The following is a 14,464-nucleotide window of genomic DNA, read 5'->3' on the forward strand; positions in this document are numbered from 1 at the left end:
GCATTTTGCAGCTGTTTCATTGTACACAGCAGATTTTAATGGTAACTTTTTGCTATAGCTGGAAGTATAAACAGGTACGGGAGAAACTTGAAAACAAGACAGCAGTACAGACTGCGGTAGTGGGTGTTACTGCTGTTGCTGTGGCAGAACCTTAGCATCTTTTCTGTGCTGTTTGGATTTAGAATTGTGGTAAGGCTAAACTGTCCTGAGCACGTGAGAGCAGTGCATCCTCAGGCAATACCCTGTTATTGTACTTGAACTTGTCTGCCCTTAGCCTTAGATACAGAGCCAAAGGTGAGGCTGTCACCTTTAGACCTGCTCATACCTCTGGATCCTGCTGTCTGATGAGGATGTACCAGATGTCCCATAGTCCCTAGAACTCGAAATACGGCTGTATCTAAAGGTGACCTTGTTGTTTGAAGGATTCACATCACCTCTTTTTAAAGATCCTGGCCTGTGCATTATCACCAGACCATAATCACTGCATTTAATTTTAGTGAACATTTATTGGCTGCTACTAATAGCCTGTGAGGCATGGTCTTCAATGAATCATCTTTTTTGTTTGTTTGTTTGTTTAATGCTTATTTATTTTGGGAGAGAGAGAGAGAGAGAGAGAGCACGCACACGTGCGTGAGTCAGGGGGAGGGGCAGAGGGCGGGCCTATGCACAAAAGAAAGAGGGAGAGACAGAGAGAGAGAATCCCGAGCAGGTTCTGTCTGAGCCATCCAGGAGCCCCTAATGAATCATCTTGAAACAATTTTTTTTAATGTTTATTTATTCTTGAGAGAGAGAGAGAGAGAGACAGAACGCAAGTGGGGGAGGGGCAGACACACACACACACACACACACACACACACACACACACACACACAGAATCCGAAGCAGGCTCCAGGCTCCCAGGTGTTAGCACAGAGCCCGACGTGGGGCTCAAAGTTACAAACTGAGAGATCATGACCTGAGCCGAAGTCGGACACTTAACTGACTGAGCCACCCAGGCACCCCCGTATCTTTTAAAATAAAAAGCAGAAAAATTAGGAAAAGCCTTCACATCTGGTTTGAAAAGGGAGAACAGCAAGAGACAGTGGGTGGTTTTGATGATTTTTCCTTATTTTGCTGTCTGATTCATGGTGTCCTGTCCCTGTCATCCATCATGGCAATTAACAGTCAGGCATTCTTCCTAAAAGGAAGCTCTGGTGGAAGCTTTTTAGGAGAGTCAGCCCTCTTTTTGGGTGGACCAGTCTCAGGATCCTATAGCAGGTAGGGGGTACATGGTGAATGAGTTTCAGGTGACTGAGCTAAATGATAAACGACTTTGACTGTGATGGGCTCCTTGTGCTTTACAGGTGGAACTTTGCAAGGTTTCGTCTCTGACGTATTACAGAAGAGAGCCCCGGTTTTAGCTCTGAGTCTGCTTCTGGCAGTTGGGTCCCTCGTTGGATATAGCCGTGAGTATTCCCTTGCAATTCAGTTATTTTTCTGATCTCTTAGGACTAAGGCCTTTGCCATGAGTCAGCGATCAACGCCAGGGAGATCCTTGAGACCGGCTACAAAGGCTGATCCGAGACCTTTGTATGGTCCTGTAAATGCCTGGTAAAAGTATCATCACGTAGTTTTATTTGTGTCGGGGAGGAAACTGGCATCTCTTCTGCTTTGTTGGTTTGTTTAAAAGCTTGCTGGGGAGTGTATATGCTTTGTTTGAGGGTAGGCTCCAGAGGGCCAGCATTAGAGGCAATAAAACAATAAAAGGGAAAGGGTTTCAAAAGAGGAGAGATGGTAATTAGTAGGTTTGGTATATGTCCCTTAAGATGCTGCTGAGAAGGGCGTAGAGTTTTTCCTTAGCTTTTCGAAGTCTCATTAGCTCGAGCACCAGCAAGTGGCAGACATTACAAATAAAAGTTGGGGCAGGCGGTGAAAAACTTGTAGCCCTTTGTTGTCTCTGGGAGTGATCTGTGAGGTCACCGAGATCCAGATCCTTGTGTGCTGTTCGGTGCGGGCCCGTGTAATCCGTTCTTGAAGTCAGCACGCTGTTTCTGTGTCCCTCCTCATAGGTTCTCCAAACGATAAGTCCATTAACGCACTTCTGATGGCGGTTACGGGTATGTTGTGTGGCTCCGCTTCGTTGTACTATTACTACTCCTCTGTAAATAAAAAGAAGAGAGGGAAACTGTGCGCTCTTTCAGTTTGAGTAATACTAACCCTTCGTTACGGAGGACTCACATGGTAAAAGGAAAACTGTCTACTTCAGATTCCGTTTCTCTGCTCTTATGTGACCTCTTCAGTCCTGTTGTTAGAGAAGCAGTCCCTTTTGACAGAGGTTTTCTGGTACTTTTTTTTACTTTATTTTTTTTTAAGATTTATTTATTTATTTATTTATTTTATTATTATTTTTTAATTTTAATGTTTATTTTGATTTTTGAGACAGAAAGAGACAGAGCCTGAGTAGGGGTAGGGAAGAGAGAGAGAGGGAGACACAGAATCCGAAGCAGGCTCCAGGCTCCGAGCTGTCCGCACAGAGCCCGACGTGGGGCTTGAACCCGCAGACCGTGAGATCATGACCTGAGCCAAAGCCGGACGCCCGACCGACTGAGCCACCCAGGCGCCCCTAAGTTCATTTATTTTTGACAGAGAGAGAGATTGAGAGAGAGAGAGAGAGAGAGAGACAGAGCACGAGTGGGGGAGGGGCAGAGAGAGGGAGACAGAATCCGAAGCAGGCTCCAGGCTCTGAGCTGTCAGCACAGAGCCCGACGCGGGGCTCGAACTTGAGGACCGCGAGATCATGATCTGAGCCCAAGTTGGACGCTGGACCGACGGAGCCACCCAGGCGCCCCTCTGGTATTTTTTGATTGGCCTCAGCTTCCCCTGTTACTTCTAGAAGCGACTTGGGAAGATGGCACGCTAGAAACCAGTTCACCAGCTTTCAGTGTTGGAATGGGCCAGTGTTTCTCCACTGGAGCAGCAGATGAACAGTTGAGTGTAATCAGGGCCGTGGCACAGAAAAGTGACTCCTAAACTGTAGATCATACTCAGGAGAGTGAGAGCTGCTCATGAAACGTGAGGCACGTGGAGCTCATTCCAGCCGTGCGGACAGATTCACACGGGCCAGCCTCTGCTCAGTCCTCAGACGGCCTTGCCGGGGGGCGGTGGCTGAGAACAACCATCTGCGCCGCTCGTGGAGCTGCTTCTCTTCACTCTTATTTTCAGTACGTGTGGTTGAATTTGGATAGTCAGATGCTCAGTTGACACAACTCTACCGTAGTAGAAGTCGACAAGCGAGTGTAATCGGTTACTAATGAACGCAGCCTTTGCAGCATTAGAAAGGCCGTATGTTTACTCTATTTTCTGTATCTTTGGCTTTTATAAAAATACACTGCCGTATCACGTAATTCAAGTAGGACTTTCAGAAAAGCAGATGCCAGCTAGTTTGAAGATGTCACTATCTCAGAGAGTGTTCATTTTTACTGGTTTCTTCATCCCCCCCTTCACTGTTTCTCTTCAGCATATTGATTAAAATGTTGAGGAGTGCCTGGGTGGCTCAGTGGGTTAAGCATCCGACTTTGGCTCATAATCTCCATATGACCGTGAGGTCATAATCTCACGGCTCGTGAGTTCGAGCCCCACGTCAGGCTCTGTGCTCACAGCTCAGAGCCTGGAGCCTGCTTCTGTGTCTCCCTCTCTTTCTGCCCCTTCCCTGCTTACACTCTGTCTCTCTCTCTCTCTCTCAAAAATAAATAAACATTAAAAAAAATGTTTGGATAAGAGCTTATCTTGTCCAGTAGATTTCTAGTGGTGTTAAGAATAGTGTGTTAATGAGAACCTGTTTTGTTTATGACTTCAGGATTTTTTATTGGTGGACCTTCTAATATGATTAGCTCTGCTATTTCTGCGGACCTGGGTCACCAAGAGCTGATCCAAGGGAGCAGTGAGGCTTTGGCGACCGTCACAGGAATTGTTGATGGAACCGGAAGCATTGGAGCAGCGGTAGGCCAGGTGAGAGAACAGGAGAGGGGGTGAAACTGAGTGGTGAGTAGTCTGTCAATGGTCCAAGAATTTACATCTGCCCACCGGGCCACAGTAGGTGGCACTCTAGTGCTATACAGGACACTTTCCCGTAAAGCCTTACGTTGCTAATCTCCTCTGAGGTCAGCTAATGTGACCTGATATGGAAGGTCTTTCTACGTTTTTTAGTTTCTTCTTCCCACTTTAATATCCAGATTCTTCCTGTCTGGAAATTAGCTGACACCTCATAAGACAGCTCTCAGTCCCAGTTTGCTACTCCTTTCTTCCTAGCCTGAACTTGGCAGTCTGCGGGGCCCTGAGACACATGCTTCTCGTTATCCCCCACCTGGCATGCACACCCTACCTCCTCTCTCCTACCAGACACACACGTTCTTCACGTGGATCCCTACCAGAAATCGCCACGGACTCTGGCAGCTGCTCTGAGTCTTTTTCTCTGCTTCCAATGGCTGTGTCTCAAAGGGCGGTTCATTAAAGTCTTGCGTCAGGATCATCTAGGTGATTTATTAAAGTACAGAACGCTAAGCTTACCACAGGCTTGCTGATTTAGAACATAGAGATCTGCGTTTCAAAAAGCCTTCCTGGTGATTGTGATGCACTCTAAACTTGAGATCGCCTAGGCTAAGATTGGCCTACAATAAGTAGTCAGAACAACTCAAATCGATCTTGTTTTGCTTAAATTCAACCTTTTCTTTGGGACAGTTGTGAGTCATGCCTCTCTTAGGTTATACCTTTCCAGCACATTGAGTGCTGCTTTTGCAAAAATAAGGATCAGAGAATCATCTGCATAGATAAAATAGTTGAAACTTTGGAAGTGAATGAGATGTTTAATGGGGAAGGAAAATATAGACAAAATCTCAGAGGCTGCCCAGTGGTCGAAGAAACAGGAAGTCAGCAGGGTGACGTGTAGGAAAGGGGAGGTGTTAGTCAGTCAGGTCATAGGTATAGAGAGGCCAGAGAAGGAGAATGGAATCGAAAACGCTCTTAGTTTTGACAGGTCATCATCGGACCTGAATATTGCTGTTTGGCTTGCTCTATGGGGCTAGATCACCAATGCCGGATTGCTGGTGGTTAATGAGAGAGCAAGAAATGAGGAAGATAAGCCATCTTGATGCATATCACTACTCAGCCGTATCTTGTATATTTATTTGTGAATGTCTGACTCCCCCACCATGTTGTAAGCATCACGAGGGCAGCATTTTGCATTGTGTTCTGCTGTAGCCCCAGTACACAGAACAGTGCCTGGCACACAGTAGACCTTCCAGCATCTGTTGAGTTGTAGTAGAACGACTGATCGATGTGATTGATGTGCTTATTAGCATATTTGATGATGAGACTGAAGAGGAAGAAAAATCCAACAAAAAGTAGGAGAAATTTGCTTACTTGAGTGTGCTCTGGAATAGAAACCAAAGAATGCTGTTGGCTACCAGTTCAGAGGTCTTCGTGTTCATGTAAGCGATCAGGGGTGGTTGTATTGGACATCCTTTTCTGACACTACTGTATTTCAGGTTCTCGTTTCTCACTGATGTTTCCTGCATTAACCAAGTAGGCATGTTACAATGAGCATTTCAAGGAGCTTGTTTTTGTGTAGGGTGCTTCACCTGCCAGTATTTGGATCCCTAACTGTGTATGTGGGTTAGCGCTGGGTTTACTTTGGTGGTCAGGGAAGTGGGTCAGGAGTGAATCATTGTTAGCTTTATTCATTCCTCTTCCATGTTGATTTTTGAGTAATTTCCCATTGCTCGGGGCATGAAATCCCAAACTCTGTGACTTAATATCAGAAACTTGATGAGCTTTGTCCCAGCTCTCTTAACTCACCCTGAACGGCTTTCTTTCCCCACCTTTCCTTGACTTCACAAGAAAATTGCCCTCTCAGTTTCCATAGCACTTGGTGAGCACCAAGTGGGCTCCCGCTTGTCATGGGGCATCCCGCTTCCTGGTTTATCTGTCTGTGCCAGACTGCATTCCTTGCAAACAGGAACTGTTTCTTTCCTCCAATGCTTAGTGTGTTTATGACACACAGTCGGGGATCAGTAAGGTTAAATCGTGGTGTCTACCCAAGAAAAATGAGCACACGTGTCCATATGAACCCGTGTGCACGTATGTTCATAGCTGGATTTTTCATAACAGCTAAAAATTAGAAAAAACTCAAATGTCCACCGACTGAAGAATGGATGAACAAAATGTGGTGTATTCATTATGATGGAGTAGTATTTTTAAGAGGGTATCTGGCACTTAAAAGAGGATAGATGTTACATAGGTGGACCTAAAAAATATTATGCTAAGTGAAAGAAGCCAGTTACAAAAGACCTCATACTGTAAATGATTTCATTCATGTGAGATATCCAAAATGGGCGAATCTATCCAAAATGGGCGAAAGAGAGTAGTGGTTGCCTGGGAGCAGGTGGGCCTGAGGAGTGACTACTGATAGGTACGAGGTCTCTTTGTGGGGGGGAGGGCGGGGTGGTGGTGGTGATAGAAATGGCTTATAATTAGATTGTGGTAATGGTTGCACAATTCTGTAAGTATACTCAAAACCATTGAGCTGCATGGGTGAACTTTATGTTATATAAATTATACGTCAATAAAACTACTTAAAAGAAAGATAAAGTAACAGAAAGACACGGGAGCACTGCTCTGAGCTCTTTAATGAGCGACCAGATCTCATAGTTTCATAATCTAGGGTAAATCACTCACTTGTTTTGCTTTTTAATGTTTGTTTATTTTTGAGAGTGAGAGAGAGAGACACACACAGAGTGCAAGTCAGGGAGGGGCAGGGAGAGAGGGAGACATAGAATCTGAAGCACGCTTCAGGCTCTGAGCTGTCAGCACAGAGGCCGATGCAGGGCTTGAACTCACAGGCAGTGAGATCGTGACCTGAGCTGAAGTCGGATGCTTAACTGAGCCACCCAGGCGCCCCTCACTTGTTTGGCTTTTAAATTTGTTTGCTTACGAATTTCACTGGTAGTGTGTGATGGAGGAACATGTGTGAAACTCACACCTGTGGTCGGTTGATTTTTGACAAGGGCACCAAGACCATTCAATGGGGAAAGAATGGTTTCTTCACCAAATGGTGCTGGGAAAACTGGATATTCACACACACACAGAAGGATGAAGTTAGACCCTTGCCTTATAGCATAGACAAAAAATTAATGCAAAATGGATTAAATACCTAACTTTAAGAGCTAAAACCATGAAAACTCTTAGAAGAGGGGTGCCTGGGTGACTCAGTTGATTGAGGTCTGACTCTTGATTTCAGCTCAGGTTATGATCTCATGGTTTTTGAGATCAAGCCCTGCTGTGGGTTCTGCGCTGACAGCACGGAGCCTGTTTGGTATTCTCTCTCTCTCCCTCTCCCTCTCTCTGCCCCTCCCTTGCTCACGTGTGCATGTGCGTGCACGAGCTCTCTCTCCCAAACATTAAAATAAATAAAAAACTCTTCAAGAAGAAACCATAGGGCGCCTGGGTGGCTCAGTCGGTTGAGCGTCCGACTTCGGCTCAGGTCATGATCTCACGGTCTGTGAGTTCGAGCCCCGCGTCAGACTCTGTGCCGATAGCTCAGAGCCTGGAGCCTGCTTCGGATTCTGTGTCTCCCTCTCTCTGACCCTCCCCCATTCATGCTCTCTCTCTCTCTGTCTCAAAAAAAATAAAGGTTAAAAAAATTAAAAAAAGAAATCATAGTGACAAATCTTTATGACAAATGTGTACAAATGGCCAATAAACACTTGTGAAGATTCTCAAGATCCTTCATTATTAGGGAAATGCAAATAAAAAACACAGTGAGATGCCACTTCACACCTTTTAGGATGGCTGTAATTTAAAACAAGGACAACAACAACAGAAAATAACAAGTACTTATGAGGATGTGGAGAAGCTGGGACTCTTTGACATCGCTGGTGGGAATGTAGAATGGTGCAGCCACTCTGGAAGATGCTTTAGTGGTTCCTCAAATAGTGAAACATGGAATTACCGTGTGACCCAGCAGTTCCGCTCCTAGGAATATACTTTAAAGAACTGAAAACAGGACTCACATGTCTGTATACCAGTGTTCATTGGAGCATTATTCATAATAGCCAAAAGGTGGAAACAATCCAAATGTTGGTCAGCTGATGACTAGATAAATAAAATGTGGTGTGTCCACACCAGAGAATATTATTCAGCCATAAAAGGGGATGGTGTTCTGACACATGCTGCAACCTTGAAGACAGTATGCTCAGTGGAATAAGCCAGACACAAAAGGGCAAATAGTGTGTGATTCCACCTACCATGAAATATCTAGGACAGGCAAATTCTTAGAGATAGAAAGTAGATTAGAGGTTACCAGGGACTCGGGAGAGGGGGTGGTGGGGAGTTACTGCTTAATGGGTGCAGACTTTCTGTTTTGGGCGATGAAAATTTTTGGGAATAGATAGTGGTGATGGTTGTCCAACATTGTGAATGTACTCAATGCCTTTGAATCATACACTTAATGATGAATAAAATGGCTAACTTTATGTTACATATATTTTATTAGAATTGAAAAAGAAAGTGGGTTAAACGCTAATGGATCCTTTTCAGCAATTGAAACAAAGTCAAAGAACATGCTGTAGAATGTTAAAACTGTACAGAAATCCTCTGCTTAAATAACACAATCGAAAATGAACAGTGCTCTTGGAAGACCAACTGTTTTTGAAAGCTTCAGTTACAGTACCTCTCACTGGAAGAAAGAATGATTAAACGGAAATGGCTTGAGGATGTTAATTTTCCTCTCTTAGTAGCAAAGTGAATAAAAATAAACCTGAAGTCCTGTCATCTGCTCTGCAGTTTTTGTATTTGGACTCTGCCAGCTTACAAGATGAAGGCCAGGTATCTTTAAGTAGGAACACACACGTGAAAGCTTTGGACACTGAAAACCATTCTACAAATCCTAACTCACTTTCTGGAAGAGCTGTGTTTAATCCACCTTTCAGCTACTTCGTGTGATTAATTTATAAAGGATTATGTCGTAATTTCTTTTTCTCCCTTGTAGTATTTAGTGTCTTTGATCCAGGACAACCTGGGATGGATGTGGGTGTTCTACTTTTTCATTCTCATGGTAAGTGAGCGTGTGCCTTTTTTTTTTTTTTTTAAACTTGTAGTTTTTCTTACTAATTTAGTTCAAAGCATTTACTTAAATCTCTTCTTAAACTGGCAAAATTGCTGATGGGTTTTAATGACCCTGTGGTGAAAAGTAACATTTTATGAGTCTATGAGATACATTCTTTCAAGGTGGGAATGGGTCTTTAGTTTGCCCTTGATCTAAGCCTCATGAGTATTGTCATGTATAATTCTAAAAAAAAAAAAAAAAAAATGGTGAGAGACTTACTGAAAGTATCCCCAACTGTTAACCGGTGTATTCTTCCCGGGTACTCTCTATCTGCTAAATATAATTTGGAATTCTGAAGGAAATTACAGTGTACCCCAAGCAACATCAGGCTCAAAAAGAAGCATTGCTATAATTAATACCGTGGTGTGTCGGTTCTAAAACGATGAGAATCTCTTGAGAAAATATTTGTCGTGCCTTGAACATTCTTGGCTGGAATTGTGTACTTTCTGGGAAATAGCCAATTCAGAATAAGGCCTTACCGTTTTAAAATGTTGCTGTCTGTTGAATAAGCATGTGACCTGACCTCTTACATTATTGGTGAGATGGTGCTCGAGACAGGTCTCCCTGAGAGAGTCCGGTGACAGCTTCATCCAGGAGGGGATGCATTTAATATCCCACTCCTAAATCTAGTGCATCCTAATTGGAGACAACCTCAATCGCCCCAGGTCCAGACACGCCCCTCCAGCCTCGTCCAAGGAGCCTGGAGTTCTCTGGAGCTGCCTCAAGGCTGCGTACTCTGCTGTCACAAAGGACGCTTCTCCTGCCTAACTGCCTTCTAGCTTCTGAAGACTGGACTGTGTGTCCCTGTGTTCCACTTCTGACATCTGTGCTAAATAGAGGGAAATAGCTCCTTATGAACCTGTCGTGTGATCACACAAGAAATTGTACTAGAAAGAAAACTGGATCCATTATAAGAAACACGTTTTAAAGTGAGCTCCAGGGGCGCCTGGCTGGCTCTGTCAGTAGATCATGCGACTCTTGATCTTGGGGTCATGAGTTCAAGCCCCACATTGGGTTCAGAGATTACTTACTTACTTAAAAAAAATTAAAAAAATAAAAAGAAAGTGAGCTCTAGTATCAATTTTTTGCTCTGCCTATGGCAAATCATTTAATTTGTGTACACTAGTTCTTTTTCTGGAGACTGTGTAACATTAAATTAAAAAAAAATATATTAACTGTGATTTTTCGAATCGTTTTTTTAATTCATTAAAGATCAAGTCATCTTTGCACGAAGTCATAATGAATGTAATTGTCCAAATTCATTATTCCGTTCAAAACATGGTGCTCTAACAGAATTCGTTAAATTGTCACTGCATATTTAATGCTTTTTTCTCTTCACAGACAAGTTGTACGATTCTATTTATCTCACCATTAATAGTGAGGGAAATACGCCATCTTATGCAAAGACGACAGGCTCACTCACTGAGTGAGTGAGTGGTGCCTGCAGGAGAAAAGAACACTGGGAGACGCATCAGGACTCTTATCTCTTTTAATTCACCCTATTTGGGCGTTGTCTTAAGAGCTCCAACGAAACCTCAGATCGGCAAGCCTCTTTCACCTTGTGACGCTGACGATTGGTGAAGGCTGGGCTGTTTTTCTGCACTACACAAATTATCGTGGATGATTTTATTGCTGTCGTTCCATAAACGGACTGAGTGGCCTATGAATCTGCCAGTGTCTGTACTTGGCCTGTTGAGATTTATCCTTTTCACCTCAAGTACTGTATTGGACCTGGACTGGATTCTCCAGCCTGGAAAGTTGAGTGACCATGAGACAGTTGCACATGGTTCGTATCAGTGACGGCCTCCATGAATAGGAAAGGATCATTGGATTTTGCTTTGATAATGAGTTTGCAGAGAGCGGCTCATCTTTGAAGCATCAAATCCTGGTCGAGGGCTCAAGCTGGATCAAGCGTAAGCCTGCCTTGGACAAAGAATCCCTTTGTTAAACTGTGGTGGGAAAATCACACTACATGGTGACTGGCTCAGTCACTCGGTATCTGATCTAAAGTTATTCAGCTCTGGATGCAGAAATATCTTCAAATTATTGTCAGCTCATTCTCTTCTGTCTTCATTCAAAATTTACTTCGATTCCTGGAAGTATTCAGTCTTCCTTTCAAGGACCATAAGGTACATCATCAGTTGTTGTGAACATTCCAAGGTGTAGCTCACAACTGAAGTACTCAACCCCAGATTTGCTGTCTGGGAACGTTAGGATCCACTAGGAAGCTAATCTCCTTAGCCCTGTTTTCAGAGAATTGATCTCTCTCACGACCGGGTTCCTTGAGTTACCTCAGCAGAAGACTAGAATTAGAGGAAAAACCTTTTGTCCTAGTAAGTGTTAGGTATGTGACCTTGAATCATATTAATGGGTTACTAGGGCCTGAAGACTAGGCATCTATTCTTTAGAAGTTTGTAGTGTGTATGTCTTCAAGGCTGTGAATTCTATACTAATTACCGATATGTTAAAGTCATTCTGTATATATATATATATATTTTAAATTATGGACACAAACTAGGGGGAAAATGTGCAATTTTGAGGGCTGCCTAATTCACATTGGGATAGGGAATATTTTTCAGCTTCTTACTTTATACTGTAAAGTGTGATGTGTTTATGGACTTGTTAATGTTATTTAATCAAGCAGATTTCCAATCAGTTAATGGCTCATTACTGACAAAAAAGGGAAAATATGAAACACAGGAAGGGAAAATAAACTGACTTTTGTAGTAAATATCTGTCCATCTGGTTATTTAAATATGTACTCTGAGTTTCTTGTTCTAGAAGGTGATTCATGCCTTATGATTTCCTGCTGTTGACCATTTACTGACCCTACGGTGTTGCCAGAGTGTTCAGCTAGCCCCAGAAATGGCCTCATTTCTGTTACGTTCTGTGGACACTTTCCCTTCCCCTTTGTGTGAGATTATACTAAGTTTGGATCAGTTGCCTGATTGTAATTTAAGAGTTGTCTGTAGACGGATGCCATTTTTATGATTTAACCTCCTTCTGACATTCGGCTGTGAGTTTCCTCTCTGTCCGCATTATCAGTATGGTAGCATCTTTGTATCCTGACACCAACATTATTTTCTTACCCTGTTGAAACTCAGCTGGGTGAGTGTTCCCCTGACCTCTCTGTAGCTGTAGCCCCCAAGCTGTACGTATAATGAAATTATAAATAGATAAATGCTCAGCTCTGAACGAAAGGATATATTGCATGATAGATTTCCGTATTCTAGTTCTGGCCACCTACAAAGGAATCAGCTTTAAAGAACTGCTAACTTCACTTTCTTATTAATTTCCTTTCCCTTGACCATAGGGAAAGCTCCTTTGGAAATGACAGCTTCTCTGGCAGCTACGTCTCGGATGCTCACGAGGTTGAGGAAGGTTATTCTGGCCTGCCCTTCCTAGTCATGCTGTGTTTTCTTCTCTCCTGTGTAGTTTCAAAGGAAGAAAGTCTCCTCCCCGCTCCTGCTCATTCTGTTCCTTCCTGCTTCCTGGAAGACCAGAGTTGCTCAATAAATGTTCATGCAGGAAATGCCTGAGCGCCCTCAGTGTGCATCATGAACTCTGGGATGGAGGCTGCACAGTGTGCTCTCATCTGCTTCCTCCTTCCTTTCTCCTTAAAAACCTCCAGAAGCCCCAGGGATGCCTGTGGCTCAGTCAGTTGAACATCCGGCTCTTGGTTTTGGCTCAGGTCATGATCCCAGGGTTGTGGGATAGAGCCGCACGTGGGGCTCCCCGCTGAACATGGAGCCTGTTGAAGATTCTGTCTCCCGCTACCCCTGTCCCCTGCTCCCTCTCTGTCTCTCACTGTAAAGAAAACAAAACAAAAACCTCCAGAAGTCCTCTCTGCCTCCTAGATAAATAACTGATAAAGCCTTTTCTTATCCCAACTAGTTCTACTGATTACTATCCTATTTTTCTTTTCACAGTCAAACCCTTTGAGTTAATGGATGGTTATCTGCTGCCTTTCTGGCTGTTGTTGTTATTGTTCTGATTCTTGTTGTTCTGATATAATTATCAACAGTACCTCCCTTCTCTACAAGTGCCCCAGTTTAATTTTTTTTTTTTAACATTTATTTATTTTTGACAGAGACAGACAGAGCAAGCGGGGAAGGGACAGAGAGAGGGAGACACAGAATCCCAAGCAGGCTCCAGGCTCTGAGCTGTTGGCACAGAGCCCGATGAGGGGCTCAAGCTCATGAACCGTGAGATCATGACCTGAGCCAAAGTTGGACGCTTAACCGACTGAGCCACCCAGCTGTCCCCAAATGCCCCAGTTTAGACACCATATCCTTACCCTCCAGCCTCTTATTTCATCACCTACAGACACCGTACATCTGAAGATCATTAAATATGGAGATCTCTTTTCTTTCCTCATTTCTTATCTTTCTTATTTCCTCTCTTGTACTTGACATTGGTAATCACTTCATCTTCCCCTGGCCATTTTTTCTCTGGCTTCTGGAGCATTTTAATGTATTGAATCATCTGACCTCCTATCCCCTTTACTGGGTTCTCTTCTCTGTTTAGTCTCTGTTAGTTTCTTTTCTATAAGCGTCAGCAACTTTCCCTGATGAGCTGTTCTTACCTACCAATAGCTCTGTTAAGCACTTAGTGAATAAGAAACCACTAAAGACGGGTGTGGCATCGGTTTGTTACATACTATCTGGCGTATAGTTAAGAGCAAGTCTCCAGGGAGATGCACTCAACTTCTGTAACTTCAACTCCCTGTCCCGTCCCAACCACACCGCTCTGCCAATTGCCTGTGTGAGTGGTTTTCAAGGTTTCCTTTTTTTTCTTTTTTCTTTTTAAAGGTTTCTTTATTTACTGTGAGAGAGAGAGAACTTAAGCAGGGGAGGGCAGGGAGAGTGGGAGAGAGAATCCCAAGCTGCTTCCGTGCTGTCAGTGCAGAGCCCAACGCGGGGCTTGAACTCACAAACTCTGAGATCCTGACCTGAGCCGAAATCGAGTCGGATGCTTAACTGATGGACTCACCCAGGCACCCCAAGGTTTCTAAGTCATAAACCCTTTTGAGAATCTGAAAGCCATTACCCTCTGTCTAGATCAAAACGCACATATGAATGAACATTGAAGATTTGTTACAGGGTGTTCATGGGCCAAAACTTGAAGCCCATCCTTGGACCACAAAGTTAGAAACCTTGGTGTAGAGAATCAAGTGCCATCTGGCATGAAGTTTTCCACAGTCCAGTTTCTAGCTGTTTCTTTACCGAATCTCCCTTTGCCACTCTATGTGAATCTTCTACAGAGTCAGATGGTTGGCTTTATCCCTTGCTACAAATGGCAGTGCATTTTCATACCTTATTGTCT

At 43.6% G+C, this 14,464-nt stretch overlaps 1 protein-coding gene across 8 annotated transcripts in view; it reads left to right on the top strand.

Moving 5' to 3' along the window:
* The window catches only part of SLC37A3 (solute carrier family 37 member 3), a 152,555-nt gene that overhangs the window by 32,533 nt on the left and 105,558 nt on the right, over positions 1-14,464 (top strand). For 5 of the 8 annotated variants that reach the window (XM_058724097.1, XM_058724098.1, XM_058724101.1 and 2 more), the window contains 5 exons: positions 1,344-1,445; positions 2,049-2,096; positions 3,836-3,987; positions 9,023-9,088; positions 9,805-10,463. In XM_058724097.1, the coding sequence (XP_058580080.1) occupies positions 1,344-1,445; positions 2,049-2,096; positions 3,836-3,987; positions 9,023-9,088; positions 9,805-9,918 (482 nt within the window). In that variant the 3' untranslated portion in view covers positions 9,919-10,463. The other 3 variants (XM_058724102.1, XM_058724103.1, XR_009260203.1) reach the window with 3 other exon arrangements.

Source organism: Neofelis nebulosa, chromosome 4 (genome assembly GCF_028018385.1).
Source record: "Neofelis nebulosa isolate mNeoNeb1 chromosome 4, mNeoNeb1.pri, whole genome shotgun sequence".
NCBI lineage: Eukaryota > Metazoa > Chordata > Mammalia > Carnivora > Felidae > Neofelis > Neofelis nebulosa.